The sequence below is a fragment of the Paramormyrops kingsleyae genome, chromosome 9 (assembly GCF_048594095.1).
Source record: "Paramormyrops kingsleyae isolate MSU_618 chromosome 9, PKINGS_0.4, whole genome shotgun sequence".
Classification (NCBI taxonomy): domain Eukaryota; kingdom Metazoa; phylum Chordata; class Actinopteri; order Osteoglossiformes; family Mormyridae; genus Paramormyrops; species Paramormyrops kingsleyae.
The window spans coordinates 28,217,043-28,244,686 of NC_132805.1; the positions used below are offsets into that span (position 1 = coordinate 28,217,043).

Sequence of the window (27,644 nt, forward strand, 5' to 3'; positions counted from 1 at the left end):
TGTTAGGCGATTGCATTTCTCACCACCCAGACAGCATGACTATGCTGCAGAAAAAGCCCCGGAATAAAGGATGTGATGGAGAAAAATGAAATCAAAGAATATAACTGACTGCCATGTTTTAAATCTGTGAACGGATGTATTCGAAGATATATCCTTACATATGAACATAATGAGTGGCGGGGTGACCCAGTCACAGTGTACTCACCCCCAGGGTATGGCGATTAAATTCCACCCCCTCGCTGTCTGTGGAGTTGGCTTGTTCTCCCCGTGTCACGTGGGGTTCCCTCCAGGAGTTCCCATTACCACCTCCTGTCGAAGGACATGGGGGCTGATTTAGCATCTCTGAATTGCTCATGGCATATGAGTACATGACTGTGTCCTGTGATGGACTGGAACCCCTACCCCCGTGCTGTCTGGGATAGGCTCCAGGCCCACCTGTGATCCTGAGGAGGATAAATGACTAAAAGATGGATGGATGTATATATATGAAGATACAGTTCAAATATGTAGACCTACTTTAATCATATCAGAATAGGAGCTGTAATTTATGTGGCACTAACTGGGAGGAAAGGAAAAGGCTGCAAAAGCAAGCAGCTGGCCAGTTGCACTTGGGACTGGAAGCACTGGGGAATCCAGACTGCGTGATGTATCGGTTTCTTCAGATAACACTATAAACCCACTTTTTCCTGCCATACACTTCATGGCATTTAGTGAGAACCCAAATGTTGCAGATTTGCGTGGGATTTCACCATGAATCAGTGACTGGTCTCTCACTTGTACCCCTCGTTGGAAGGTCACCTTACAGGAAGCCCGGGGCTTCATGAGGGTGCGCAGGCACAATTAACTGCTGACATCAGCCTTTTCACTCTGCGTTTGTCCCCATCCCTGTCATGCTCATTTTGGATTAACACCGACATTTAACAACTGTCACTCCCTTATGATGGATGGATGGATGGATGGATGGATGGATGGATGTATGGGTGGACAGACAGACAGACAGACCAACCTGTTCTAATTTAGAAATGTGTACATCTCCTGTCCTCCTCTTCGGTCTTTACTTTCATGGGCACGAGTCAGTGTCCCTCAACACAACTACAACATTAACAAACAACAAACAAACACTCTTTATTTGCCATTTTGCACAAGCACAGGGACATTGGAATGCTTCTCTTTGCCTACCCCATCTTGCTCTCCATAGCTGAAGGGGTCACATGGCTGCTGGTGGTTAAGGGCCTTGCTTAAGGACTCATGGACATGTGACCAATTGAAGGAGCCACCATGATGAAGGTCTAGATATGATTTGATATGGTTTTTTTTTTCTTCTGTGCAACTTTTAATCTGATAAATTATGAGGAGTGGAGTTTTAAGCCCTGTGTAGACTCTTCTGAAATGGTGGAAATTTGCGTACATGTTTATCCAGCCCTTCCAATAGCCATAGCCATATCCGCCCCCCCCACCCCCAAACTGTTGTCAGCAGTAACATTTCAATCTTAACAACGTTATCAATCAGTTAGGAGCGAAATGTGGGCAATTTCTGTCATTATCTACTTACTAAATACATAATTGCTAGTAAGGAAAAATGTCAACATGTTATTCGTTAATTGTCTGCTTTAAAGAGCTAACCTGACATGTCCACTCATTAATCACTCAACTATAATTGTAAAATTTCTTTAATTGTTCCATGCTGAAGCTTGTTTTTGCCACAGTGCGTACACACACACACACACACACACACACACCTTGACTGCCTTTCAGGGAGGAATGTGTATAAATCTCGCTGGGACTCGCTGGACGTCCTTCTTCTGCAGGATCTGCCTTTTACAGAGTTTTCCTACCTGCAGGCGTTTCCTGACGGCTTCTCGTTTCTCTCTGTGCTGAGTGCAGGGTGAGTCTTTCTGAGCGCCTCTCATGCGGCCTTCGTCATATTCCATGCGTATGCTGATTTTTCTCGTCATTCCGCTGAGTCGATCGTGTGCAGCCTCCCCCCCCCCCCCGTCCTGGTGGCCCCTATGGTTATCCCGCTCCGGACCTGATCCCGGCTGGTCCTTAAGCGGGTGGTGTATATAGCGACCCCGGCGTCGGTTATCCCTATCCGGACCTGATCCCGGCTGGTCCCTAAGCGGGTGGTGTACATAGCCGTCCCCGGCGTCGGTTATCCCGCTCCAGACCTGATCCCGGCTGGTCCCCTATCCAGCAGCATGAATCCTGCCATTTAAAATTTGCATTGATCCTCTGCCAGTCCAGCCTGATGTAATTGAATCCCCGTTACCATGTCACACCTTGCCCTGACCTCCCCTGTTTTTTTGTAGATCCATCTCCGTATCTTTCGTACCACCCGGGGGACCGCGAGTCCTCTGGGCTGCCCGCTTGAGGTTTTTTTTAATCCATTAAAAGCTTCACTGAGATCATAATCTGGCACGGCTCTTGAAGTAACGGCAATGTATAGATGACTAATGTATTTAATAGTGTCTTACCTCATGGTTTACTCCTGGTGAAGTAAGGTACTGCAAATAGCTTTGTTCTGGCCCTTATTGAGGTCGAAAGTCATTAGAAAGTTAGTCTAGATGAAAAATCACCTGCTGTCTGGCTCGCGGTTGGTGTAGGATTCTCTGATGTGAGGTGGGGCCCCGGATTGCATCCCCAAATTGATATATTTAGCATTCAGTGAAGCGTTTGGACTCGTGCCAAATGCTCCTTTGTGAATCACAATGGCATGAGTAACAGTGGAATATTAGTGCCATGAATAAACTTTTCAGGAATGCTGAATATGCAGTAAAATGCGGCATATCGTTGCGTGTAGTATTTGTTGCCACTGTTGTTAGGGGTAATGCTGGAACCCGTGGTGTAGTCATGGCAGCTGTCAGCGGTACTGAATGGCGACGTGCTGTCAATAAAGCTTGTTTGAATTATTGATGTGCTGTTAAAATGGCGCACGGTGGCCGGTGTCTGCGCAGTGCCTGGGGGGGTGTGTGTGTGCACGCCCGCGGCTCACAGAGCTTTCGGCCAGTGTGGAAGGAGATCGGCGTCTCCTCACAGACATCAGAGAGCGAAGTCCATTCCATAGACCGTTCCCAGATGTCCTGCCCTCCCCATAGTGTCCATCACGCCACCACCACTAGTTCATGTTCCTGTGTGGTGTTGGTTCGAACACCTTTTTCATACTAAAAATAACACGTCGGTAATGTTGTCAGTGGATGCATCTCTGGGGCTCTGTCTCTGATTCACGCAGAAGCTTTATGTCCAGAGGTGTGACTAAACCATAAAACATTTTGAGCGACCTTCCGCAAGCTGTTGCTGTAGAGATTGGGGATTTCCTTTTGTTTTTGCTTTTGCTAATTTGCTAACCCGCTAATTTAAGAAGGAAGCAGATATCCTCGTTAGTTTCTTCATCGTTTCCTCATCCCCCCCCCCCCCCCCCCTTTTTTTTTTGCTGGTTAGTTTATGCAGCCGAGAGCAGCTGGTGCTGTCGATTTCCCAGTCTGTGCATGTGTCACATACATGCACTACCAGTCAAAATTTTTTGCACGCTGTGATTTTCTACGTTTGCATGTTACTCACTTAACATTTACTAACCATACACTCAGTATTCTTTGCCAGCAAATAAATTTACACTATGGTCACGAGCAAGAAAATGTTGTGGCTTTGATTTGTCAAAGTAACCTTTAGAAGTTAACAGCAGATCAAATATACAGCATTCCGTCTCCGTGGACATCCAGTCCTGCTCTGTCAGCTCCTTCCAGCGCTCCTGGACCTTTGTCCACAGGTGCGATGGATTAGTTGGCTGCTTCACCTTGACCTCTCTGTCCAGTTCATACCAGACTAGCTCCATCGGGTTCAGGTCAGGTGACTGCGGTGGCCAGGCCATGAGGATCAGCTTCCTTTCCCTTTCTTTCCTTTTCAAATAGCCGTGACGCAGTTTGGAGGCATCTGGCGTCATATATAGTGTGTAAAGAATGTCTGACCGATGAGTCTGTTGCCTGCTGGAATGGCATGTCGCTGCGGGATGCTATGGTAGCCTTTCTGATTCAGAATTCCAGTCACTCTATGCGCATTTCCAACGTTAGATCCAGTTTGTTGGGGTCTCTTGATGATATAAGCAACTGTGCCGAAATTTTTTAATTTCTTGGCTGTCACTCTGAAACTAAAACCTTCTCTCAGAGTGAGAATTGCTTGTATTTCTTCTGTTATCTGACATCTGCCACCCATAATCAATGTTTCAGACACACAAAATGTCTCACTACTGACCTACAAAAAGCCACCTAATATAATTATAATGTGAATCACCAGACAAGTGTTAAATACTTAACAAGCTATTAAGTGACAACCAAAGGGATGAAACAGTGCATTTAAAGTTAAAGTACAGCCTAGAATTTGTCTATGCCATCACCACACAATAATAGGATGTCAGGTATGCACTGATACATTTTCATTTATAGTTGTCCACTCAACTTCCCAATGCTTAACAAGAAAATCTGCAGTTTATGAAATAAGTGGGAAAAACCTGAGGGGTATACAGTGTGTATACATACATTTATTATATATCATATATATAATATATATGTATCTATGTATATGATTAGCTCGAACTGAATTAAAATCCTTTGAATTTCATGCAGTGGATGTAAAAATCTGTAACTGTTTGGGTGATATCTATGCAGCGTCAGCATGGGTTCTGCTCCCCCAGGGTTGGGTTGGGGGGGGGGGGACCACAGCAAGGCCACGCAGAGCATAGTAATTGCACACACCTGGGGTTTAGCTGTATTGCTGCACTCTGCCATGCCGACTCAACCTGCTTAAGTGCAGAGGAATCCAGTGCACAGAACCAAACGAGGAGCGTAAGTGTCAGTTACAAGAAGCTGGTGTTCCTACATGCTCAGGGTGATGCGTTCTGGTTTTTCTTTTCCTTTTTTAATTCTTCTGGGAGACCTTTCTTGCCAGGACTTATACAAGAATTACCACGTGTGTGCTTTTTTTAAGTGCTGATTTTTGTCTCGGGGGAACTGCTCTGTAACACGGGAAGTTTGTTGCACTTGTACTGTGTGACTTTTTATTTTGAGAAAGATCTTTATTGTGATCGAAAGCACGTTGGTCGACTGTGCGGTGAAGACCGTTTGGTTTAATCAAAACACTTTGGATTATATTGAGGACAGTTACTGGTCAAATTTTTGCATCGAGAAGGTCACACTTTAGATGCTTGTACTGTTACACAGCAAATGTAGAATATTTTTACTTTGCAGAAGTCTGGTCCTTTAAAAAAGACACATCGGAAATATATACGGAACCTCATGTACAGGATAATGGACTCTAAGAACAGCATAATCCTGTCTTTGACGAACCCCACACTGAGTTCCGTCAGATTCTATTGCCGTTTTAGCCTTTATGTAAGCCTGTAAATCCTTGCTATGGACCTACTTTTGTGTCTTTAATAAAGTGAATTAACTAACTATTTTGCATGCAGAAGGGATTATTGTGGAAGGAAGGTTATTGTGCTTGTTTGTTTTTCCTGAAGTTATGCTGCAGTGCTATTCCATGTAGCAATTTTAGCATCGCACGCTAATTCTATGGACCATGGAATGCAACAGCATTACATTTCACAAATTTGACTTGGTAGTACTGACTGTGTGTTTTTGTTCCCGTTCATTTCTTGGTTTACAGTTTCCCGAATAATAACTTGCCCCATTTAGGGGCTGCTGCAGTAGTGGTTCATTCCCATAGATGGAGGGAAGGTTAGAGAGGGTCTGATGAAACGTGCTGTTGTACAATCGATACAGGAGATCTCTCCTTCCCAGTGCCATCGCTCGTCCTGCTTTAATAATTTATTTCTTCATTTGGGTCCCCTCCTCCCCCGACACACATCTGTCAGAAATGTGGGAATAGGACAAACTGAGACAGACCCTCAGCTTGGCTTGAGGAGCGGTAATTATCTCTGGTGAAAAGGGAGCAGGGGTGGGGGCTGAGTGCTGTTCTTGGCGGGAGCCCAAACGCGCCACGTCACCGCAGGGCTGCCGTCTCGCATCATCATTGGCGGCCCGGCCCACCGGCTCGGCCCGGCTCCTTGGTGCTGTTTTCTTTCCCGCCTCTGCGTCCTGCCATTAGTTTGTCAGAGATGATCTGCCCCCCACTCAGATCTGCAGCCACAGCAGTGTCCTTGCCATTCGATTCCCAGCCTGTATTTCCTTGAACCAGTTAGGCATCACGGAGCAGTTGGTGAGTGCAAGAAAATAAGTCCTCACGGAAGAACAAGCAGTGACTGTTTTGGTCACTGTGACATTGCGTTATTTTGTGAGTCGTATTAACATCCTTCTGGTTTTTGGCGGGGCGGGGCGGGGCGGGGGGGGGGGGGGGGGTCGGGGTGTCAACCGAGCAGGGTGTCTTTGTATCCGAGGTTTCAGATGGTCACGGGCAAAAAATAACCCTATATGCCTTGAACATAGTGTGGATCGGAGGGTCCATGCTGAGGAGTGGTAAGTTCTCCAGTGTGACGTTGAGGCCTCCAGTGTGACGTTGAGGCCTCCAGTGTGACGTTGAGGCCTCCAGTGTGACGTTGAGGCCTCCAGTGTGACGTTGAGGCCTCCAGTGTGGTTTAATCTCCACTGGAAGCCACTCAAACCCGGCTAAGGGTAATATCATAACTCAAGTGAACATAGATGACGTGGTTCTTTTGGGCACCAATTCTGAGCTCTGATATCACAAAATCTTTTGGCTTCACATCTGCTGTATTGATTTTGACGTTGAAAATTGAACTTTAATATTATGGCCCAAATGAGTGATAAATGTGTAGGATGTTTTCCTGAGTTGGTGGTTTTTATTTTGTTGTCTGGTCTTGTTTATCCTTTGACAGAGGTAAAAAAAAATAAAATAATGGTTTTTAGGATTTTTTGACGAGAAAGGGATTTTAGCACTAATTAATATGTTGTAGAGCTCTCATTTGTGATGGGTTCCTGTGTGGATTGATGAGATGGATTGAGAGTCCTTAAAGGACCATTTTTAAGTTTCTCTGTTGAGTTCATTCTGCCTGTAACTTCGTCATCAATCATAATCCCCGCACCTTCAACTGGAATAATTTTCTTGCTTATCAGATGGCAGATGGTTGTGAGACTCATGCATGATAATAAATGTTTTTTTTATTATTATTATTATTATTATACACATGTTTGGTACGGTCGCCATTGGATCATCCTGTTCTCCATTTCCAAAAAGATGCAACAGAGACAGGAAATTTTGCTCAGTAATGGAGCTGATTTAATCACCTGTCACTGCAATAGATTGCTGGTTCTGCACAGCCGACCAATGGCAGCCAGATCAGGACATTTTGATGTCATAATTGAGATTCCCAGGCACCAATGACATCAAGAAAAGTAGCCAGCTGGTCGCCAAGCAGATGGACGACTTATTCTTTATTGGAAGAAGACGAGGAATCTTTTGTCTGGGTGTAAGGAGAAAAAATGTTAATTAAGCTCTTCATTGCTCATAATGCTTTCTTGTTCTTGTTCTTGTTCTTGTCATCTCTGTGGCTACTGACACGGCTAGAGCAGGATCTCTGTGTTATCCGGTGTGTTCAGCCGCACTCCGAAGAGAGCGAGCGAGCGAGGGAGCGAGCGAATGTCTTTCAGCATCTGAACAAGCCACCTCATGGAAAATATAACACTAGCATTTTTTTAATCTATTTTCCAGCGAAGTACATCTTCTGTTCTCAGATGTGGGGAGTGCAGATGCTTAATGGCGCTAATCTTTTTTCCAGTTTGCCTAAAGACAGGAGTGTGAGTATAGAGGTATTATCAGTACAATTAGATGTTTTTTTTTTCTTTCTGTGTTTTTCTCTTATTGGTAGATTCGATTGACTCCCCACATTATCCCAGTTTTTAAAAATGAAGTTTGAGCTGTGAGGTGGCCCCGGTACCCCGGTGCTGTCGGTGGGGGTGGGACGCCTCTGGCCCTTGGCCCCGGTACCCCCGGCAGGGGTGGGACGTCTCTGGCCCTTGGCCCCGGTACCCCGGTGCTGTCGCCGGGGGTGGGACGTCTCTGCCCCTTGGCCCCAGTACCCCGGTGCTGTCGGCTGGGGTGGGACGTCTCTGGTACCAGTACATCTCCAGGCTGGATCCCGTGAAGCCCCAGTCCAATTGCCAGAGTCCAAGGGGCTACAATGGTGCATTTTTCTGTTGTAAATATTGGAATCCAATCTTCCTTCCGGAAAGCTCTGTCTGTTTATTTATTTACAGTTCATAGAGTTCAGTGAAGTTGTAATGCAAAATTTTAATGCGGCCAGTTGAATTGTATCAAAGGTCTCTCTCTCTGTCTGGTTATGCTAGATGAGTAAATGAGTAAAATGTATTAACAGGTCATTTCAGTTGCATCACCTCAGACTTACTAAATAGCATTACAACCTCGTGTCTCACGGCCTCTTGCATCTTCATTTTTGCCTCTTCCCAAATTCCACTTTTCTTGTATTTGCAGAAAATGTAGCTGGGCTGTGCTGTACTGTCGTCGGGTTTAAGTCTCTCTGTTAATGGGTCAGGTAGGCGGGTTCTACACCCGGATCTGTTCAGGAAGTCCCTTCCTGGTGCGTTTCATGATGCATTTCATTAATGTTTAATTAAGTTTAGTCTCTCGCATGACTCTAAATCCACTCGATTGCGCAAAATATGTTTGGAGAAATTAAACATGATTGTGAGCCACGAATGCAGTCCGGGGCTATCAAGTGAAAAGGAACGTCAGAATGATCTGTGTAATCATGGTGGTCGGTTGGCGGTGGTGGGGGGGGGGGTGCCTTGTGTGATCAGAAATTGGACAAGGAAGAGCCGCTTGGATGTGCAGAGCATGAGTCATCGGCTTTAATGGAGCGCGCTCGCTAAAACAATTAAGCCGTGGTCTTTTCTGTCCAGTCCAAGAGGCAGACTATCGTTCTGAAACCCAATTATCTGTATTCGGATTTTGGCTGGAATCGGACTTCGGCAGCACAGTGGAAGCACACGCGTGCAGACTGGGGGCGTCCTGACATGCTCCTTTTCTTCTGCCATTGACATCCAGAACCTTCTTTTGTTATGATGCATTTATTCTGCTTTATGTGATTGTTTGGTAACTTATGCAGTCCATGAAGGGAGGAATCATTCAGGATAACCTATTAGAGGCAGACTTTGCTCTGCTAACTCTGAACATGTGGTCTTGATTGCTGTTGATGGTGCATATTACAAGTGCACTGACCCCCCCCCCCCCGAAGCTACCAGGCCTTTCCACCATGGAAGTCCAGCATTAAAAATAACCCTCATCCCCCCCCATCGACTTAACCTGCCCCCGTGATGCAAGCGGGCACACTTGTAGCGAGGGCTACGGCTTTGTAAACGGGCTTCTCTTTCAGCCGGAGCCGAGTGTCTAACGATTCGCTGCGAGTGGCTTGTAGGTTTAAGCTGCAAAGATCTGCCATTTCCCCGCTACCCTCTTTTGTAAAATCATAAAATGTCAAACGCTGTAAGATTAGTGTCAACATCTGGCTGTTCCTGACAGGCATCCGCAGTAATGCTGCTCTGGATTATATTACAATATTGTGTAAATTAAGATGGATGGAAGTAGTACACAGTTTTTTGGTAATTTCCATTTGATTGTGCGAACACTTTGTTTTTTTGTTGTTGTTGTTGTTGTTGTTGCTGCAGATGAGTGATAAACCTGAATGCTGTTCCTTGCCTATGTAGCTCACCGTGTCTCAATCATGGTGGGCCATCCAGCGATTGCTGGCAGTTACACGCGTCCCACACCTTGCGTGTGCCACGTCAAGCCTGTCGAGGTTTCTTTACCTCCAAAGGTCCTGCAGCCGTCGCATTGATTCTCCCCCTCTAGCCACCATGAGGGCACAGCCCCCCCCCCCCCCCCAATCACAGCAAACCAGCTCCTGAATGCGTGTCGCAAAATAACCGAGATTCCCCTGATTTGAAACGTGGATTCCTGCCTCACTTCAGATCCGTCTCATGACGCTCATTTCGTGCCATTATCTGGCTGACTCCCAGTCACCTCCGTTCCCACTTCCTGAATCTGGCCGGCCAGTTGACGGTTTTGTTGCTAAATATACACTTTCCACAGGACGGTTACTGTTTCCTTTAAGGGCCCTTGATAATCAGTGGAGTTGGGCCGTACCTCCAAACTTCCTGATCCAGACGAGGTTTAAAAATAATTGCAGGTATCTCAGAGGATCGTGTTTTTCTCTCCCGTCGGCCGTCTGCGGACGAAAACAGTTCACTTCCGGGTGTGGCTATTTTCGGAGGAGGATGTTGGCCAGACCTGGCTTTATGGGAGGTCCAGCTACTCGGGTTTGTGTCGTTTAGCCCGTAACGAGCCTCCGCGCCGTGAGACGCATTTCTGGCAGTCAAGGCTGGAGCTAAACTTAGGAAGAAAGCTGGCCGGGGGGGGGGGGGGGCGTCAGCAAAATACCTTCGTCTCTTTTTCAGTCTTCATGTTCTTCTATTGTGTGTGTTTTTTTTTTTTTTTTTTAGTAATAATTATTTATGAAGAGAAGCTGGGTCTGGGCTCAGAGCACTCAGATCGGCGTGTGTGAAGACGTTAGGCTGGCAGGCAGATTTTTGTTCCTGGGTGTGAGGTTGCAGCCTCTGTGCGTGTGTGTGTATGTGTGTGTGTGTGTGCGGGCGGGCGCGCGTGTGTCCGTGTCTCTGTCTGTGTGGTAAATGATTACATCAGCCTAAGCCGGCTCCACGATTGGTTAGGGAAGTGTGGTTTGATTCACTACCTAAAAGCCTCAGCGCGTAACCCTTTGTGAGGAGATCACAGGGAAGTTGTGAGCCCGGCTGCGCGCAGTGCCATCTGCTCGCGGCTATGCCGGCCAGCGGTTAGGCTGTGCCACACAGGTGCCACGGCGCCGTAATCCGGTGACACCCTAGAACGGCACGCCACTATTGTTCGGCCAGAGCTGGAGCTTTCCGGAAAGACGGACTCTTTCTCTGGAGGCGGACAGACTTTGGAAATGCCGTCCTGCTCTCCAGACTGCTGCCTTTTGGCCCCCGCAGAGGTAAGCCTCCTGAGCGTGTCGCACAAAAAAAACTCAGAGGGGGGGTCGCAGAGACACTTTCTTTAACTTCGTCGTCGGCTTCGTCGAAAGGAAGATGTGATGTAGAGATGGATCCTAAATCGTCTTTCTGCTGGGGCCCCAGAGGAGGACCGGCCATAAGGGGGGGTAGGATGGGGTTGAAGGGGGGGTTAATGGCCTTTCTGCATTTCCGTAACGTTTTTATTTTTCGGCAAGTGCGTGGTCTCCATCTCAACGTGGATCTGGAAAAAAAAACGCCCGCCATCAAAGGGGGGTGTGAACCGGTGGTCCTGAAGGAGACCTAAACCTTGCCTGAACTATTTAGACTTGAAACATGACTCTGACTCTGCGTTGTAGACGGGGGGGGGGGGGGGGCAGAGAGAGCCTCTGTCCCGGTGCGGGCCTGCGGCACTGCACGGCGCTGGTGGGGGGCGTGGGTTTGGAGCTCGGTTACCCCCCCAGCTATGAGGCCCGTACGCTTTTTCATGACGTATTACTCTTCTTTATTTTTAATGAATGTTTGCTTCTTGATTACGCATTGCAGGCGTTTCCGGGCAGGAGGGATTTGACGACTTGTGGCTTTTAATTAATTATCATTTGATTTTTTTTTTTTTTTTCCGTCTTTCAGATTATAAAAGTCTTCAGTGAAGATGGCACGGGGAAAGCTGTGGAGATTCCGGCGGACATGACGGCCAGAGACCTCTGCCAGCTGCTGGTGTACAAAAGCCATTGTGTGGATGACAACAGTTGGACCCTCGTGGAGCACCATCCTCTGCTGGGACTAGGTGAGTGGCTAACCCAATGGGCCGCAAACCCGGTCAGCGGCTAACCCAATGGGCCGCAAACCCGGTCAGCGGCTAACCCAATGGGCCGCAAACCCGGTCAGCGGCTAACCCAATGGGCCGCAAACCCGGTCAGCGGCTAACCCAATGGGCCGCAAACCCGGTCAGCGGCTAACCCTTAGAACTATTTGTAATTCAAACCTATATTGACCGGCAGGCTCATGCTTACCCCCCCCCCCCCCCCCCAAGAACCGCAGGGAGTGTTTTATTCCCAGATTCTATTTATTGTCTGATTTATTGCTTGGGATGGTGCTAGAAACAAAGGTTTTGACGAGTTTGACATCGCGACGGTAGGACTAGCCTGAATAATCAGGTAGAGCCTCGTTGCGTGAGGCTGGGAACATGCCTGGGGCCCAGGGAGGGGGGAAGCGGTCACATGCCGCTCTACACGCCAGTCTTGTAAGCATAGTCACTGTGGTACCGTTCTTCATGTGTCGGGTCTCTTTATTCCACTTCTCTAGCTTGTGCAGCGATGCTACACGAGTCAACTCCGTAAGCGCTGACTGTGCCGTCCGGGGCTGTCTGTCTGCCTCGTGCCCCCGCGTCCCCCGATTCCGCGTCCCCCGATTCCGCGTCCCCCGATTCCGCGTCCCCCGATCACATCCACACGGGGTTCTCGTTAACGCGGACGGGGAGCTCGAGGCGTGTCCCGGTAACTTTTATTAATGACCGCGGAGCCTCTCTGCTAGCCAGACTGTACAATGACTTTGGTTTTTGAGGACCACTGCACGTTATGTACCCGATGTGAGAATAGGTGAAGCAAGCAGCGTAATTATAATATCGCATTCTGCTGACGGCGGAATGGTGCTAATCAGTAAATTCAGTGAATCACTGCCATTTATTTATAACAACCTGCCTGCTTTATACTCCTCATGCATATTAATATGAATAAATATATAAATGATATATGAGTGTCTAATTAAGCAAACCGAAACGTGAGCCCAGTGCTTTCATTTTTAAACATTGCATAATCAAATGTCAATCCCAGTCTTTAATGTTACCCCCAATTCCCCACCATGTTCCCTGCCATGTACCCCTGTTCCCCACCATGTTCCCCGCCATGTACCCCTGTTCCCCACCATGTTCCCTGCCATGTACCCCTGTTCCCCACCATGTTCCCTGCCATGTACCCCTGTTCCCCACCATGTTCCCTGCCATGTACCCCTGTTCCCCACCATGTTCCCTGCCATGTACCCCTGTTCCCCACCATGTTCCTTGCCATGTACCCCTGTTCCCCACCATGTTCCCTGCCATGTACCCCTGTTCCCCACCATGTTCCCTGCCATGTACCCCTGTTCCCCACCATGTTCCCCGCCATGTTCCCCACTTTCTCTGCCATTTCCCCCGATTCCCCGCCATGTACCCCTGTTCCCCACCATGTTCCCTGCCATGTTCCCCACTTTCTCTGCCATTTCCCCCTGTTCCCCGGCATGTTCTCCACATTTCCCACCATGTTCCTCACCATTTACCCCTGTTTCCCACCATGTTCCCTACCGTGTTCCCCGCCATGTTCCCCACATTCCCTGCCATGTCTGATCCCCCCCCCCCCCCCACCTGCATTCTTTGCGCTTTTGTTTTTTATGATCTTGGACACCACTGGTAGAGCTCACTCTGGATTCCACACTTGTGAAACCGCAGTCTGTTGGGCTGTGCTTCAGAGCTTTCCAAAGGGTCACTGTGTGGGGCAGCTTTGGGGGGGGGTTCTTCAGTAAGTGGCTGAATTAATCTCTGGTCACTGTGACAACTGCCTCAGGAATCCTCAGAGGTGACATCATCATGGGGTCACATGATCCGTCATGTGTGTCACGCATTCACCTGTCACACACAGGACATGCCACAAGGCAGGGAGAGGCCCTGGGTGGGATGCCAGTTTACCATACGTTCATAAACATGTGCACAAACACGCATGAAAACACACGGAGCTTTTAGAGATGCATGTTCATGTTAATGTGGGAAGAAGCAGGTGTCCCATAGACACAGAGCAGAAGCAAGATTCGAACCCGCAGCCCTGTGTGAGCTGGCATAGTTATCCACAGTGTGGATAATGAGCAAAAGAAAGCTTTGGCCTTTTTACACAACTCAGACCATCATGTATTATCGTAGGCGAAAAATATTTAAAAAAATGTTTCATGTCCAATGTAACTGGACCTCACCGAAAGTCAGAGCTGCGATAGCAAGTTATTATAATAGTGTGTTTTTTCAAGGTATGATTATATGAAAATAATTTCTGTCTTCATAATGTAATGAATGAAAGTGCTGTTGATTTACTGGTCGTCTGCAGGGTATGGCTCCCTCCCAGTGAGCCCCACTCACTGTCCAGTACACCTTCCGGAAGGTTCCCACCGGCATGGTGGCCTTGCATGTTTCTCTACAGTTTCCCTCAGTATAAGACACAGAAGAAGTCACCATGTTGCAAGCTGTATTCATTACTCTTTTCCAAACCCCCCCGGGCCAACAGGGGGCCCCACTCACTAGACTTTTCGCTGTCGTTTTTGCGCCTTTTTGGGATTGGAGGAGTCGGCATGGTTTATGGGTGGGGGCTAGGAGAACGGGGGAACAGAATACGCTGGAATGGGACTGAGTTCTGCATACGGATGACAAGCGTTTGGAAAGGCACGTGTGCGTGTGTCTGGCTGAGCCGAAGATCCGATCACTCCTTAAACATGGGGGATGGTGGGGTGGACCTGTGTCTTGCCTTTGGTTTGTGCGCAGCAAATGGACATGCACTCCCTGCAAAAGGCATTGGACCTTCGAGCAGAATGGCATTCCGGTTTTTGCTGGTAATGAAATGGTGGGCATTTTCAACGAGAGAGACCGGTTACTGCCACTAGAGCATGCTCATTTACTGCCCTGAATGCTCTCCTCACCGTTCAGAGCGCTGACACTTCTTGCGCTCGCTGCCGTCACCCTGTGGCTGAGAAGCGCTAACGTCGGGCTTGTACCGAGTGAGCCTTCCCGGGGTTAGCCGCCCATCCGAATGCCCTGGTAAGGTTTTCCAGACACGTATTACCTCCAGGGATGTATCTCCTTACAGGAGATCGATATGAAGCTGTCAGGTCGTGCCAAACTCAAGTGTGTGTCGTTCTCAGAGTCTTGGAAACAGCTGGAATCCAGTCACACACGAGCGTAATACTCAATTCCTTCAGTGAGAAAATACACTGCCGTGTCGCATTAGGGGTACGGCCGCGCGCTCCGGCGTGTCGAAATAGGGGTACGGCCGCGCGCTCCGCCGTGTCGCAGTAGGGGTATGGCCGCACAGTCCGGCGTGTCGAAGTAGGGGTACGGCCGCGCGCTCCGCCGTGCCGCAGTAGGGGTATGGCTGTGTCTGCTATGTGGACTTTCTTCTTGTCCATGGTACCTGAGGGATCTGACATTGTCTGCTGGCTCTTCTCCACACAGACAGGTGTCTGGAGGACCATGAGCTTGTGCTGCAGGTTCACGCTTCCATGACAAGTGAAAGTAAATTCCTGTTCAGGAAGAACTACGCCAAATATGAATTCTTCAGAAACCCCTCGGTAAGGGTCCCCTTCCTCACTCATGTTTTTCCGCTGAAAATTATGGTGTAAATGGACCGCATTTATACAGCGCTTTTCTACTCCTACGAGTACTCAAAGCGCTTTACAATACATGCCTCACATTCACCCATCCACACACCCATCCACACACCCATCCACACACCGGTGGCGAAGGCTGCCATGCAAGACGCCACCCTGCACACCTGGACCAATTTGGGGTTCAGTGTCTTGCTCAAGGAGGAACCAGGGCTCGAACCTGCAACTCTCTGGTTGCCAAACGATAGCACTACCTCCTGCGCCACCATTTTCAATTCATTGCTTTTTTTGCATTTTGCATCATCATTCCTGTGTTTAATTTGTGTCGTGTCGCAACGTTTGATCAACTCTGATATATACTAGGTTTTGATATTTTCTCTGTTGTAAATGAATGTGTAAGCTGGCTTTGGATGACTCTTTATGTCTGTGCTTGTGTTAGGTGGGACATCTCAGCTGTGAAAGGGGTCATTTGTTAATGAACAGGAACAGACAGACCTAATTAAAGGAGTGAAGAGTTTTATAGCGCAGGTTGTAATACAACACCTGATTGGTTAGCTGACCTGAAGCTTTGGAGCTCAAACTGAGTTCAACCCATTGTCTGCTGTCTCCTTGCAAATGATTGGTTAATTTCTTGGCAATGAACTCGCAGCTCTCTTAATTGGCCACTGGTGTGTTCCTCTTGCCACCTTTGCAGAGTGCTTTAAAGCTCTTAGGAAGGGTTTCAGTGGCAGAGATTGGATGACCGATCACTTTTACGCTTTTTTCCATCGATTAACTTGACTGATATTTAAATGTAGCCATTTTTCCTCATATGTGACTATATATATGCAGAGACAAGGTGCAGTTCTGAGCTGCAATGCTAGTTTAGGTTAAAAGTACTACTATTACTACTACTAATAATAATAATAATAATACGGTATTGCATTGATCTCTGTGCTGCCTGGCAGTGGACCCTAACTTCCTAGCTGATACCCTGATTTTTTTAAACTGTCAGGGTCGTGTCTTGTCACAGAAGTGAGCAAATCCCACATGCCCTGCACGTGGGGCACATGTATTAAATAGTGCATTGTCGGGGTAGGTTTGAGTCTCACACAGAGAATAAGTTCGAATCTCGGGCTGCGTAGGTTCCTTTGTGTGCACTGAGCTTACATCTCGATGGGACCTTTCTTGCAGAACTTCTTTCCCGAGCATATGGTTGCATGGTGTCAGGATACCAACTGCTCTATACCACCATCTCAGCTTCTTCAGGTATCAGCCGACCCCCACGAAAGCACAAATAAACAGCGTTTCTGAATGAGCGTTATCGAAAGTGCAGTCGCACCGCCTCTGTAATGGCTTCCAACGTCGTGTGGTCTTAACAAAGATGGCTTAATCACTTAGCATTACTGTTTTCACCATCTGCACACTGGATGCTAGCGGAGCGCAGAGAGGCATTAAGTGTCTTCAACTTTAATCGCACACTGACAGTGACTGTGATTTACCGAGCACTCCGTCACTGTCTCTCGCCTCCAGAATTTCTTGAACTCCAGCTGTTATCCTGAAATCCAGGGATTCTTGTATTTAAAAGAGGTGGGAAGAAAATCATGGAAGAAGTTATATGTTTTCTTAAGACGGTCTGGAATGTACTTTTCAACAAAAGGAACATCTAAGGTAGGAAAAATGATTAATAAATTAATTATTTCATAATATATTATTAAATTGAAAGATTTATTTGATTTGCAATCAAATTTACAAATGTATTGCATTTCTAAATTTGCTTCTGAATGAATCTTTCTATCTGTTAATATATTGTCGTGTGTGTGCGTGTATGCGTAAGCAAATAATGTGATAAAAGCCTGTTATTATGACTTGTGTGTGTGTGTGTGTGTGTGTGTGTGTGTTCATAAACGTTCACATCTACAAATTCTGTGTTAACATTAGATGAAAGGTCTTCTAGTGATTAAAATCTTTGTTTACTTTTGGGAGCATTCATTAAAGAAGGTCAGCGCTCCGGGCTATGACCTCCTATTCTGCTATGTCTCCCTCAACTTAACTTTTCTCTTCTTTATATGCCGGCTGATCAATTCAATCCAGGAGCCAAGGCATTTACAGTTACTGGCTGACCTAGAAGACAACAACATCTTCACAGTTATTACAGGCAAGAAGCTGCACAATGCACCAACAGACTTTGAGTTCTGCATAAAGGTGAGTTTTAAATCCTCTAGTTTTCAGAGATCTTCTTTGTATAAATGGGGTATTAATGGACAAATTATTGGTCTTTTCATCCCCACACATTCTGTGGGCTATAATGGAGGTTGCCCTTGATACAGCAGGAACTTAATTTGATTGGAAATCAGGGGACTTTTTCCCAACTGCCTCGACCTATCATATTCCTGCTGAGATTCAGTGCTAACACCCTGGTGTTGTCGTTATGGGGGAGCTTCTCGTCCCTCTGAAAATTGGCCGTGTCAAGCTGAAGACTAGGCTACCACCACTTTCAAATGAGCCACTGAGTCTTATTTTCTTTAGTACTAAACAGTGAGATAGCAGCCAGCATTGAAATGAAGCTGAAACTCGTGTGCTGTAGATATCTCAACGGGCATGTACAGCATTTTGATTTAAGCTCCTGGTACAGACATCTGGAATATGTTGTTTGGTTTTCCAGTTTCATAGAAAATCGTCATAAATCCTTGACACTGCTGTAATGCTTTCTCACTTAACTTCCAGGTGTTTAGCTCTCTCTCTGGGTCACCCAGCTTGCTCATATTGTCTCTCCCTGAAGCATCACCGTGCCTAACATTGTGGCATTTTATTCTGTACTTTAAGGTTCACTGATCAAGGTCTCATTTGTGTTCCACGGACGAGACTAAAAACGCACGGTGATCGGGCATTTTAAGTTGCTGCCCAAAGGCTGTGGAATGATCTTCCTCGGTCATTGCGATTTGCAGACTGTTCAAGGTTTTAAAGGGCAGCTCAAAACTTACCTTTTTCCCTCAGGCATTCGGGAAAACTTGGCCTTGTGAAATCGTGTTTTGTCGACGTTCATTTGCTGTTTATTTTTAAATTGTTGTTAGGTTTCTTGTTTTTCTATGTTCTCTGCAATTTAGTTTTATACAGAGCTTTGTGACTGGTTTTCTGTGAAAGGCGGTTGATAAAGTATTTTTATTTACTGTAGCCAAACAAAGTGCGGAACGACATGAAGGAATCACGGATGCTGTGTGCGGAGGACGAGCAGAGCCGCACGTGCTGGATGACGGCTTTCCGACTTCTGAAGGTGCGGGGGGGGGGGGGGGCAATGCCGGTTATCTTCCACGCAAACGGGGCGTTTTTTTTATTTAACTGATGTTGTGAATGTTAGCCCAGCGTATACCATTTTTTATACACCTGTCGTGATTCTTTTCTAAGATGATGTAAATTGTGCAGTTTGTCGGCATCAGTCAAAGGAATTCATTGCGTGGTATAATAATGAAGCGACATTATGATAATTGTGACAGTCTACCTGCTGTCTTTACAGTATGGCATTTTGCTGTATGAGAACTACAGAGTCCCCCAGCAACGGAAAACATTACTGTCTCACTTCTCAGCACCTGTGGTAAGACCTATGTTTGATTTTTCTCCTCTTAAAGGCATCATTAGGTTAAATACGGCTGTGTGGTGCCTCTGTTGAGTAGCCCTGTCGGAGGAACACCTCCTTGGTCTGGAAGCATCACTAAGGCTGACCAGTGTACTACGCTTTCTCTTTTGTACCAGACTCAGGTGCTAACTTCACAATGTACATGAGCCTGGAATGTCGGTTAGGGAATGAAAAGAAAAAATACACTAGATCTAGATGGTCTGAGCTGTTTGGATACCATCCAATGAAAAGGCATAGGTCTGACGACCGTGTCCAAGGGTGGGTGGGACATGTGCTGTAAGGGTCACGTCCTCATTGATCTACTCTCTCCCTCTCCCAGAGGAGCGTGTCCGAGAATTCGCTGGTGGCCATGGATTTTTCCGGAAGGATAGGCCGGGTCATCGATAACCCCGTGGAGGCCCAGAGTGCTGCCATGGAGGAGGGTCACACCTGGAGGGTGAGGAGCAGCCGACAGGCGCCCTGCAGCCCCTTTAGGCATCATGCAGACGCAAAACGGGCTTTTTACGATTGTCTTCATACTGTCGTTTTAAATATGCTTTCTTGTAGCCTGACTTGGGGTACCGTTGTGGTTCAGTAGGTAGCACCGTAGGCACACACCTTGGGGGTTCCAGGTTCGATTCCCCACCCACATCCTGCTGTCCCCTGAAGGGTGTCCCCTGGTTGGGGCCTGTGCTCCCTGCGATAGGCTCCAGGTTCATCGTGACCCTGTAGCAGATTAGTAATCATGCAAAGCGGATGTGCACTGTCTGCTGCTGTACATTGAGTGCACGGCTCTCTACTTGTTGGTCTTTCAGAAGCGAAGTCAGCGAATGAACATCCTGGGGAGTCCCAGTCCACTTCATTCTTCCTCGTTGAGCACAGGTATCTCCACCCAACAGGAAGGTGACTGAGATGCCGGCCAGCGGCATTCTGGGAACTGTGCGTCATGCGGGCAGGATACTTACCTACGTGTTTCGTCTGTCTTTCAGTGATTCACCGGACACAGCTGTGGTTCCACGGGCGGATCACTCGAGAGGAGTCCCACCGCATGGTCATCCAGCAGGGCCAAGTGGACGGGTGAGACATTGCACATTCTAGTGCCCCCTGGCTGTGCCCTTTGAACCTGGATTGCAACTGCTTTTTTAATTTGTGTTATAGATTGTTCCTGTTGAGAGACAGTCAGAGCAACCCAAAGGCGTTTGTCCTCACCTTGTGCCATCACCAGAAGATTAAGCATTTCCAGATCTTACCAGTAGGTGTCACCAGGCAGATTATTTCTTCTGGAATTTGGGAAATATGCAAGGATTTGAGTATTTCATCTGTAATAACTGGTCTTTTTGGTTAACACTTTCAGTGTGAAGATGATGGACAGATCTTCTTTAGCCTTGATGATGGAGCCACCAAATTCACTGACCTAATACAGCTGGTAGAGTTCTATCAGCTCAACAAAGGAGTCCTGCCTTGCAAACTTAAGCATCCTTGCACAGTGGTGGCCTTATGACCTTTGACCTTTGCATAAGCCAGACCTCACATTCATTTACGAACATTTGCTTGTGTTACACTATCAGAGACTGCCAATGGGAATCATTTTTCTTCTGCATTTATTAATGAGATCAAAGCCAACACTGAAATGAAGCCGCAATTAGTATGCTGTAGTGCTATCTATGGGCAAGGATAACATATTCATTTAATCTTCTTGTACAATCATCTGGAGTATATTCTTAGGTTTTCCCGTTTTTTAGGAAATTGTCAGGAATCAAGAGGCTGGTTTTTGTTTGGGAAAATTCTTAACGCATAGATGGAAAGGTAGTTTTATTTTATTTTTTAACTAATTTTTGCACTCAATGAAATTAGCCTTCGTGTTGTAAAAGGCTTCTTCGGAAAAAAAGAGTTTTCCATCAAAAACTTCGGGGTAAAAATGTGAAAGTGCTTCATGTTTATTGGATCGTTATAAATTCTGACAGGGTGGGGGGGGGGGCGGGTTTAATCTCAGAAAGGCTGAATTGGCCACCCAGCCACCAAGGAATTGTCAGCTGGCTTAAATCGGCATGGATTTAGGGAGCTTAATATTTCACACACAGTACAAAGCAGCTTACTGTCTTTCATGGTGACAATATATGTAGCCTTTTTATGGAGGCATTGGCTGCCCTGCCTATGAGCAGCTGTGTGGGACTCTGGCGCCCCCTTGTGGACACTTTCACCTCCAGCATCCTTCAGCTGACCATCATGTCTTTCCCTGCACCACACCACACAACCCACCTCACCTTGTACCTCAGGACATCGTGTTCTGCGCAGAGGATAATCTTGTTATTATTATTGTTATTTCTTACGTTATTTTCTTATCGCTAGCAAGCATTTGTTATTGCTTGGAAATAAACCTTATTGCTGCTTAAAGTAATGTCAAGCTAGGAATCACTGCTGGGCTGTTCCTCCAATGGTGTGACCCAGGAGGGGAAAAAAACAGAAATTATTATAAAAGACGTGTATGTAGTGATTTATAATCTTTGTTATTGAGGGAGGGGTGAGCCAATACTTTTTTTTTTCCCCCCCCGTTTCACTTTTCTCCCTTTCAATGACAGTGCATAACAAACCACTACACCTCCAGCACCCCCTAGTGGAGAGGGACGGTAGCCGCATGGTAGCCACATCCCATACGATGAAACCGGAATACCGACAGGAGAACAGCCACTCTGGAGTCGCATTTCCTTGTGCTTAAAATTACTGTTGAAAGAACAGTGCAATGTGAAGCCCATGCAATGTGGAATTAGGGGAGGTCATGTCAGTGCACCCTTGTGTATAGTAGCAGTCAGTAAGCTTTTAACGTTTTACCTGTATCTGAAAATATTACAGCCGTTCATTTTAGTTCTGGAACTAGTTGGGTGGGAATTAAAGAATGGCCACACTAAGATCATCGTTTTATTCAAATACGAATGAGAAGTGTTGTTTCGGTGATGTATTTATTTATCTGAAGTTTAATTACTTGAAATTTAGTTCTTTATCAGTGCTGTGCAGTACCGCTTTTATTTTTAGTTTTATTACATTTTGGAACCTCTTTTGCATCTCTAGCTTATAGTAATAATTTTTTCTTTAAGACACTGCACGGAATCACAGTTATAGCACACGTGTTTTGAAATAACATTTCACGATTTCAACCAGTATGCATTTCAGGATTTTTGCATGCAACATTGCTATTGACCTCAGACTACCACAATGTGTGAATGAGATTTAATTCACTTACAGGCTTTTTTTTCCTGAAACATAATGGTCTCACGTTTATTCAGCCATTAAGTCTTCCTGTTCAGCTGCCGTCAGTACGGTTTCTGTTACTTGTAGGCCTCTCAAGTGTCAATGTTGGGTTTTCGCTTAGTTGCTGTTCAGTTTTGGTCAAGAAAATCAGTCAAATTGAAAAACACAAAGGCAGTTTCTGGCATTTAAAGTTCACTAAAAATGTATTACATGCCATACTATATAATCACAATATATAGGATTCAAGCCTCGTGGTGAAGTGATCGATTTCCGTTCAGCTGCAGTGTGTGCGGCTGTTTCTGTGCGTCTAGCAGAATTGACATTCTCCGGTAACACTAACATACTGGTTACTTAATGATAATTGTGGTAATATTGTTTTGCTTCTTGTTGCACCAGTAGCTTTAATTACAACATCTGAAGAAACAAATATTTTGTGAATCATTGGGGAAAACGTAGCGGTAACACTGTATTTTAGGGGTATTGTAGGTCACACTTCACTAAGTACTGCATTTTTTTATCATTACTGCAAACACAATGAAGAAACTTGACTTTGAGTGCATTTTTTTTTATTAATGTACATATTAAGATTCTTGATTTACCAATGTTGTCAAACAAGATTGCCCTTAAAGCAGATATGTAATGTATGTGACTGATTTTTTTTCTCTATATACAACACACACACACACACACACACACATATATATATAATTATCAGATTCTTAATTTTTATTTTTTTAGATCTTAAAATGAACACTTGACTTTCATCCTTAAATTGTTAAAGATTACCTTAAGTTCAACTGATCTCACTCACTCGCTTTATGGTGGAGATAATGTGAACACCCAAGGCTTCATAAAGATACAGTATTTTGTGTTTTGTTACTCATTAAAACTTTATCGTTGCATAATGTCTTGCTGCCCTTAGCCGTTAATGCGATTTGTTAGCTTAGTAGCTAAATTAGGTGTTTCTTCACCTAGTTTCTTCACCTAATTTACATGAATGTAACTGGGTTGCTCAGGGTTGATAGAGAGCCTGTTGAAAACTGGTCTTTTGGAATTAAATTTTATGGTTTATTTGTTAGCAGTACATTTTAGTTATTTTGTTTGTTGAGAAGACCAAATAGTTTATTGTAAGTAGTTTGCTCCAAGGATCTGTGTGTATACTAGTTTCCAAAAATAAACTGTATTTTTTTCTCTCTCTCTGTGTAAAATGTCTGAAAAACATGCAGTGCCTCCAGTGTCCTGCACTAATCTTGACCTGACAATTTGACCAGTTGCTGAATCTTTACCGCTGAAGACTCTGCAGCTTGGCATATATTGTCATGATGCAGAATTAAGTGACTAAAAGTGTGAGTGCCTGAGTGTGTGAGTATGTGTTTATGTATGTACGTGTTGTAGGTGTATTTCAGGGAATGCAAAACAGAAATGTAACTTATCTCTTCTAAGAGACTTCCTGTATTCATGATGTGCTTTGCTTTGTTCTGTAAATAGTTGACAGATTTTTAAATCTTAATTGTAACCTTTTCAGGTATTTTTGTACAAATAAGGGACTGAAATATTCTGTTTATTGTAATTAGAATAAAGCATTAATACATTACCATTCAACTAATGCTGTACTGGTGTTGCCTGGTCTGCAGTTGGTCAGATATTAGACTGATATTTGGGTCTGTAACACACAGAAGAAAGAAAAAAAACACTTACACCTTATCTCCTCGCTGTCTGTTTTTTGAATACAGTTCTTGCCACCTTATTCCCTTACTGCTTATTTGAACACCACTCTTACACCTTACCCTCCCACTGTCTGTTTTTTGAACACCACTCTTACACCTTACCCTCCCACTGTCTGTTTTTTGAACACCGCTCTTACACCCTATCCTCCCACTGTCTGTTTTTTGAACACCGCTCTTACACCTTACCCTCCCACTGTCTGTTTTTTGAACACCACTCTTACACCTTACCCTCCCACTGTCTGTTTTTTGAACATCGCTCTTACACCCTATCCTCCCACTGTCTGTTTTTTGAACACCACTCTTACACCTTACCCTCCCACTGTCTGTTTTTTGAACACCGCTCTTACACCCTATCCTCCCACTGTCTGTTTTTTGAACACTGCTCTTACACCTTACCCTCCCACTGTCTGTTTTTTGAACACCGCTCTTACACCTTACCCTCCCACTGTCTGTTTTTTTGAACACCATTTCACTACTACACAGACGTTTACTTACATCCACAATTTAGTAAGCAGATTAGTAGTACAATTAAAATATTAACAAGATGTGTATGGTGATGCCCAAAAGTTAGTAATCTGCATATATTTAGTGCATCCTTACGCTTATTAAATTTGGTTAGTGAAACACGCCACATACTACTGTTTTGGTAAATCATGGAAGCGATTTATAGGCACTGAAGTGACAGTGAAGAAAGGAACAGCTCAGCAACCACAACATCTTTTGAAAGACTAGATATTGTGAATAAAGGTAAATAAGAAGTTGGTGGTGTGGCAGTACTTTTTGCAATTTAAAGTCCAAGCTTATTAAACAAGGATTCTAATCATACTTTAATTATGAACTGTTACAATTTTAATTTGTTATGAGCACATTCTGGAAGTTCCAAACCCCAATATTAAGGGATCAGATTGTAAATATGTTATCATTGGGAACCACCACCCCCACAGCCCGTGAATTTTTTATATGACATAGAATGGTCCATGGACTTCGACTCTACTCTAATGGCTTTATTCAATATTCATTTGAGAAATTACATTCAAATGGCAGTTTTGCCCTTATATATTATATTATATATATTATATATTGTATATATATTTCACTGTATTTTGTGGTTTTTTTTTTCTTTTTAAATACACCATAAGTAACCCAAGTATAATGTGTTTAAGTGCTGTTGCTGTTAAGTAGACCAAAAGGGCCCGTCAGAGAACACCCTGGACATCAGGGTCAATTCTTATAACTGCAAAATGCCAGAACTTATTAACTCATATTGGGGAGCCAATTGTTCCACGATTTCCATCAGACATTTGTTTCTTGAGTAAATAATCATAAAAGATAGTGGCAGTAAGTTGGGTTTCAAATGATTGGGGGCAAGGTCAAGAAAAAGGTTTATAACACAACCACGCTTACACAAGCCCCACAGCAGCAATCAGGGTGGTAAATAACAGCATAGGATTATGTATGAACAAGCTTGGCTGGACTGGACAGCTAAACGGATAAACCACCTAAAAGTTAGCAGAACTTTTATTATATAAATTTAGCTTTGGTTTGGTTTTTGGTTCTGACACCTTTAAAAACATATTTAGAGATTTTAGTTTAACCCATTTAACACTGAGGTCCCAACTGTTGGACTACAGTGATTACCAGGGGATATTTGGATTTTGTAGAGTCTCCGTAATAAATCTGCCTTGAAATGTTCTTTCTATGATATTCCATTTGCGAGGTGCAAACGTTTTTGAAGAAGGACTTCTTGCTTAGCCAGATAACTTGTTGAATTAAAAGTGGTCCGTGCTAAATATAAATGAACGAAGATAAAGTCCATTTAAACTAGGATACCTTAAATCCGGCAAATCCAGCTTAAGCAAGAAATTCAGCTTTGAGATACCGGCCCCTATTCTCCGCCTAGTTCTGGGTGCCCTAATTTAAATTGACTTCATCTTCATTCACCTACATTTAGCACGGATTACCTTAAATCTGAGAAGCTATCGACCAATCATGTCTTGTGTTTACAGTCTGTCGGAAAAGGGGGGCAACAATCTACTGGCGATTCCAAGACAACAAAAGGGGTTTATTGACAAACCACATAGGCTGACTCAAGACACAGAAACTTCACCTATACGACCATATACAATGACCAACTGGGAAAATGAACTAAAGCAGGAACTTAAATACACAAACCAAACTGAGCTAATGAGGATGCAGGAAAGAAGCATTACCCAGAAAACAAAATCACAGAGAAAACTAGGTAACAGGTAACAGGTGGAACTAATGACCAGAGGTAATCACAGAACTAGAAAACATTAATCTAACACTAGAAAAATAAGGCTATTACAGAATAGAAGTGCAACTATAACAGAAAATAAACACTAGGAAAACCAAAACCATAAACACTGAGGACAACAAAAGTCAAACAAAAATCCCAGAACAGGGGAGGCTAGGATTTGCCAGCCTCAAACCCACAACATGCAGGTTTACAGACTGAGCCACACACTCAGCCAGCAGAGCTATGGGGCTGCCTGGGAGCAGAAACACATGAGGATAAAAAATATGACTACAGAGGAAAAACGGCAGAATGGTCAGCAATACCTGCTGGCCAGACGGGGAAGACGAGCAGGGCGGGGTCAAAGGGAACTGTCCATGACAGCAGTCAGCCAACAACGTGCCAGATAGACTGTCGCAGACACACTTGCAACAGAAACCAGCAAATGTGTATGGTTTTGGAGTTAAACTTTATACACTTTACCTGTGGAAAAATGATAGTTGATTTACAGTTAGTGGAAATAAATTATGTGGAAGCTGGTGGTTTTCGAAGTTAGCATAAAAATGTATCCATTATGAAACAGTTAATTATCTTGCCTAATTAGCGAACTAGCCGAACCCTGCCTATCACTGATCATTTTCCTCAGAACTACGCTCCCAAAAAAAGGAATTCCACAGATGATCTGAGAGGATGACATGGCTTTTCTTAACCCCCTATGCTCCCGGTCTTGCCGATGTGTTTGCTGTGGACCGGTGCCCAGGCCTTGCTTTCACACAACACTTCTCAAATTCCTATAGCAAGGTATGTTTGAAGAAACATTTTTGCATTTGCCAGCTGTTGACTTGAAATTCTTTTTTGAAGGAAGACTGGCATTGGGGCTAAAATACTCGGGGCTATAGCCCCGAGTGATCGGACCTAACAGCGCCCATGGATCATTCCAAAACATTGCTAAAAAGAGCCACAAGTGATTCAGCATGTGATTGAAGGCCCTTCTCAGGTCAGAGTGAGAAAGATTAGTTGTTCCATGGATTCGCAGAGTCTGGGGAAGGCTGCGGGACAAGCACCCACATTCTGGACAGTCTGGGATTCATCATCACCATCTTCATCACCATCATTGGTACTTAGCATTCATTAATTGACTTAATACAGTGGGAGGATGCATTTTCATTTTTTGAAGGAGAGCCATTTTTTTCATGTAACAAATTTTTTAAATCCTTTTTTTATGTAGCTTTTTATTCATTTTCTGTTTCTTTTGCAAAGATTCATTTTACTTTTCAGCTCTACCCTCCACAAATCGAGCATCCTTGTACAACAGCAGACAAGTGACCTATAACCTGGTACTTAAAGTGAGCAGATGATGGCCTTTATAATTAAAGCTAAGGTATGTTAGGATGTTAAGGTAT

At 45.0% G+C, this 27,644-nt stretch overlaps 1 protein-coding gene across 2 annotated transcripts in view; it reads left to right on the top strand.

Annotated features, from left to right (window-relative positions):
- The window catches only part of grb10b (growth factor receptor-bound protein 10b), a 63,430-nt gene extending 39,568 nt beyond the window's left edge, over window positions 1-23,862 (top strand). For both annotated transcript variants that reach the window (XM_023806242.2, XM_023806243.2), the window contains 12 exons: window positions 11,658-11,814; window positions 15,271-15,386; window positions 16,596-16,670; window positions 16,935-17,072; window positions 17,496-17,606; window positions 18,577-18,675; window positions 18,916-18,993; window positions 19,355-19,471; window positions 19,830-19,896; window positions 20,004-20,091; window positions 20,173-20,266; window positions 20,369-23,862. In XM_023806242.2, the coding sequence (XP_023662010.1) occupies window positions 11,658-11,814; window positions 15,271-15,386; window positions 16,596-16,670; window positions 16,935-17,072; window positions 17,496-17,606; window positions 18,577-18,675; window positions 18,916-18,993; window positions 19,355-19,471; window positions 19,830-19,896; window positions 20,004-20,091; window positions 20,173-20,266; window positions 20,369-20,515 (1,287 nt within the window). In that variant the 3' untranslated portion in view covers window positions 20,516-23,862. The remainder of the gene's footprint in view (window positions 1-11,657; window positions 11,815-15,270; window positions 15,387-16,595; window positions 16,671-16,934; window positions 17,073-17,495; window positions 17,607-18,576; window positions 18,676-18,915; window positions 18,994-19,354; window positions 19,472-19,829; window positions 19,897-20,003; window positions 20,092-20,172; window positions 20,267-20,368) is intronic.
- The last annotated feature ends 3,782 nt before the right edge of the window (window positions 23,863-27,644 follow it).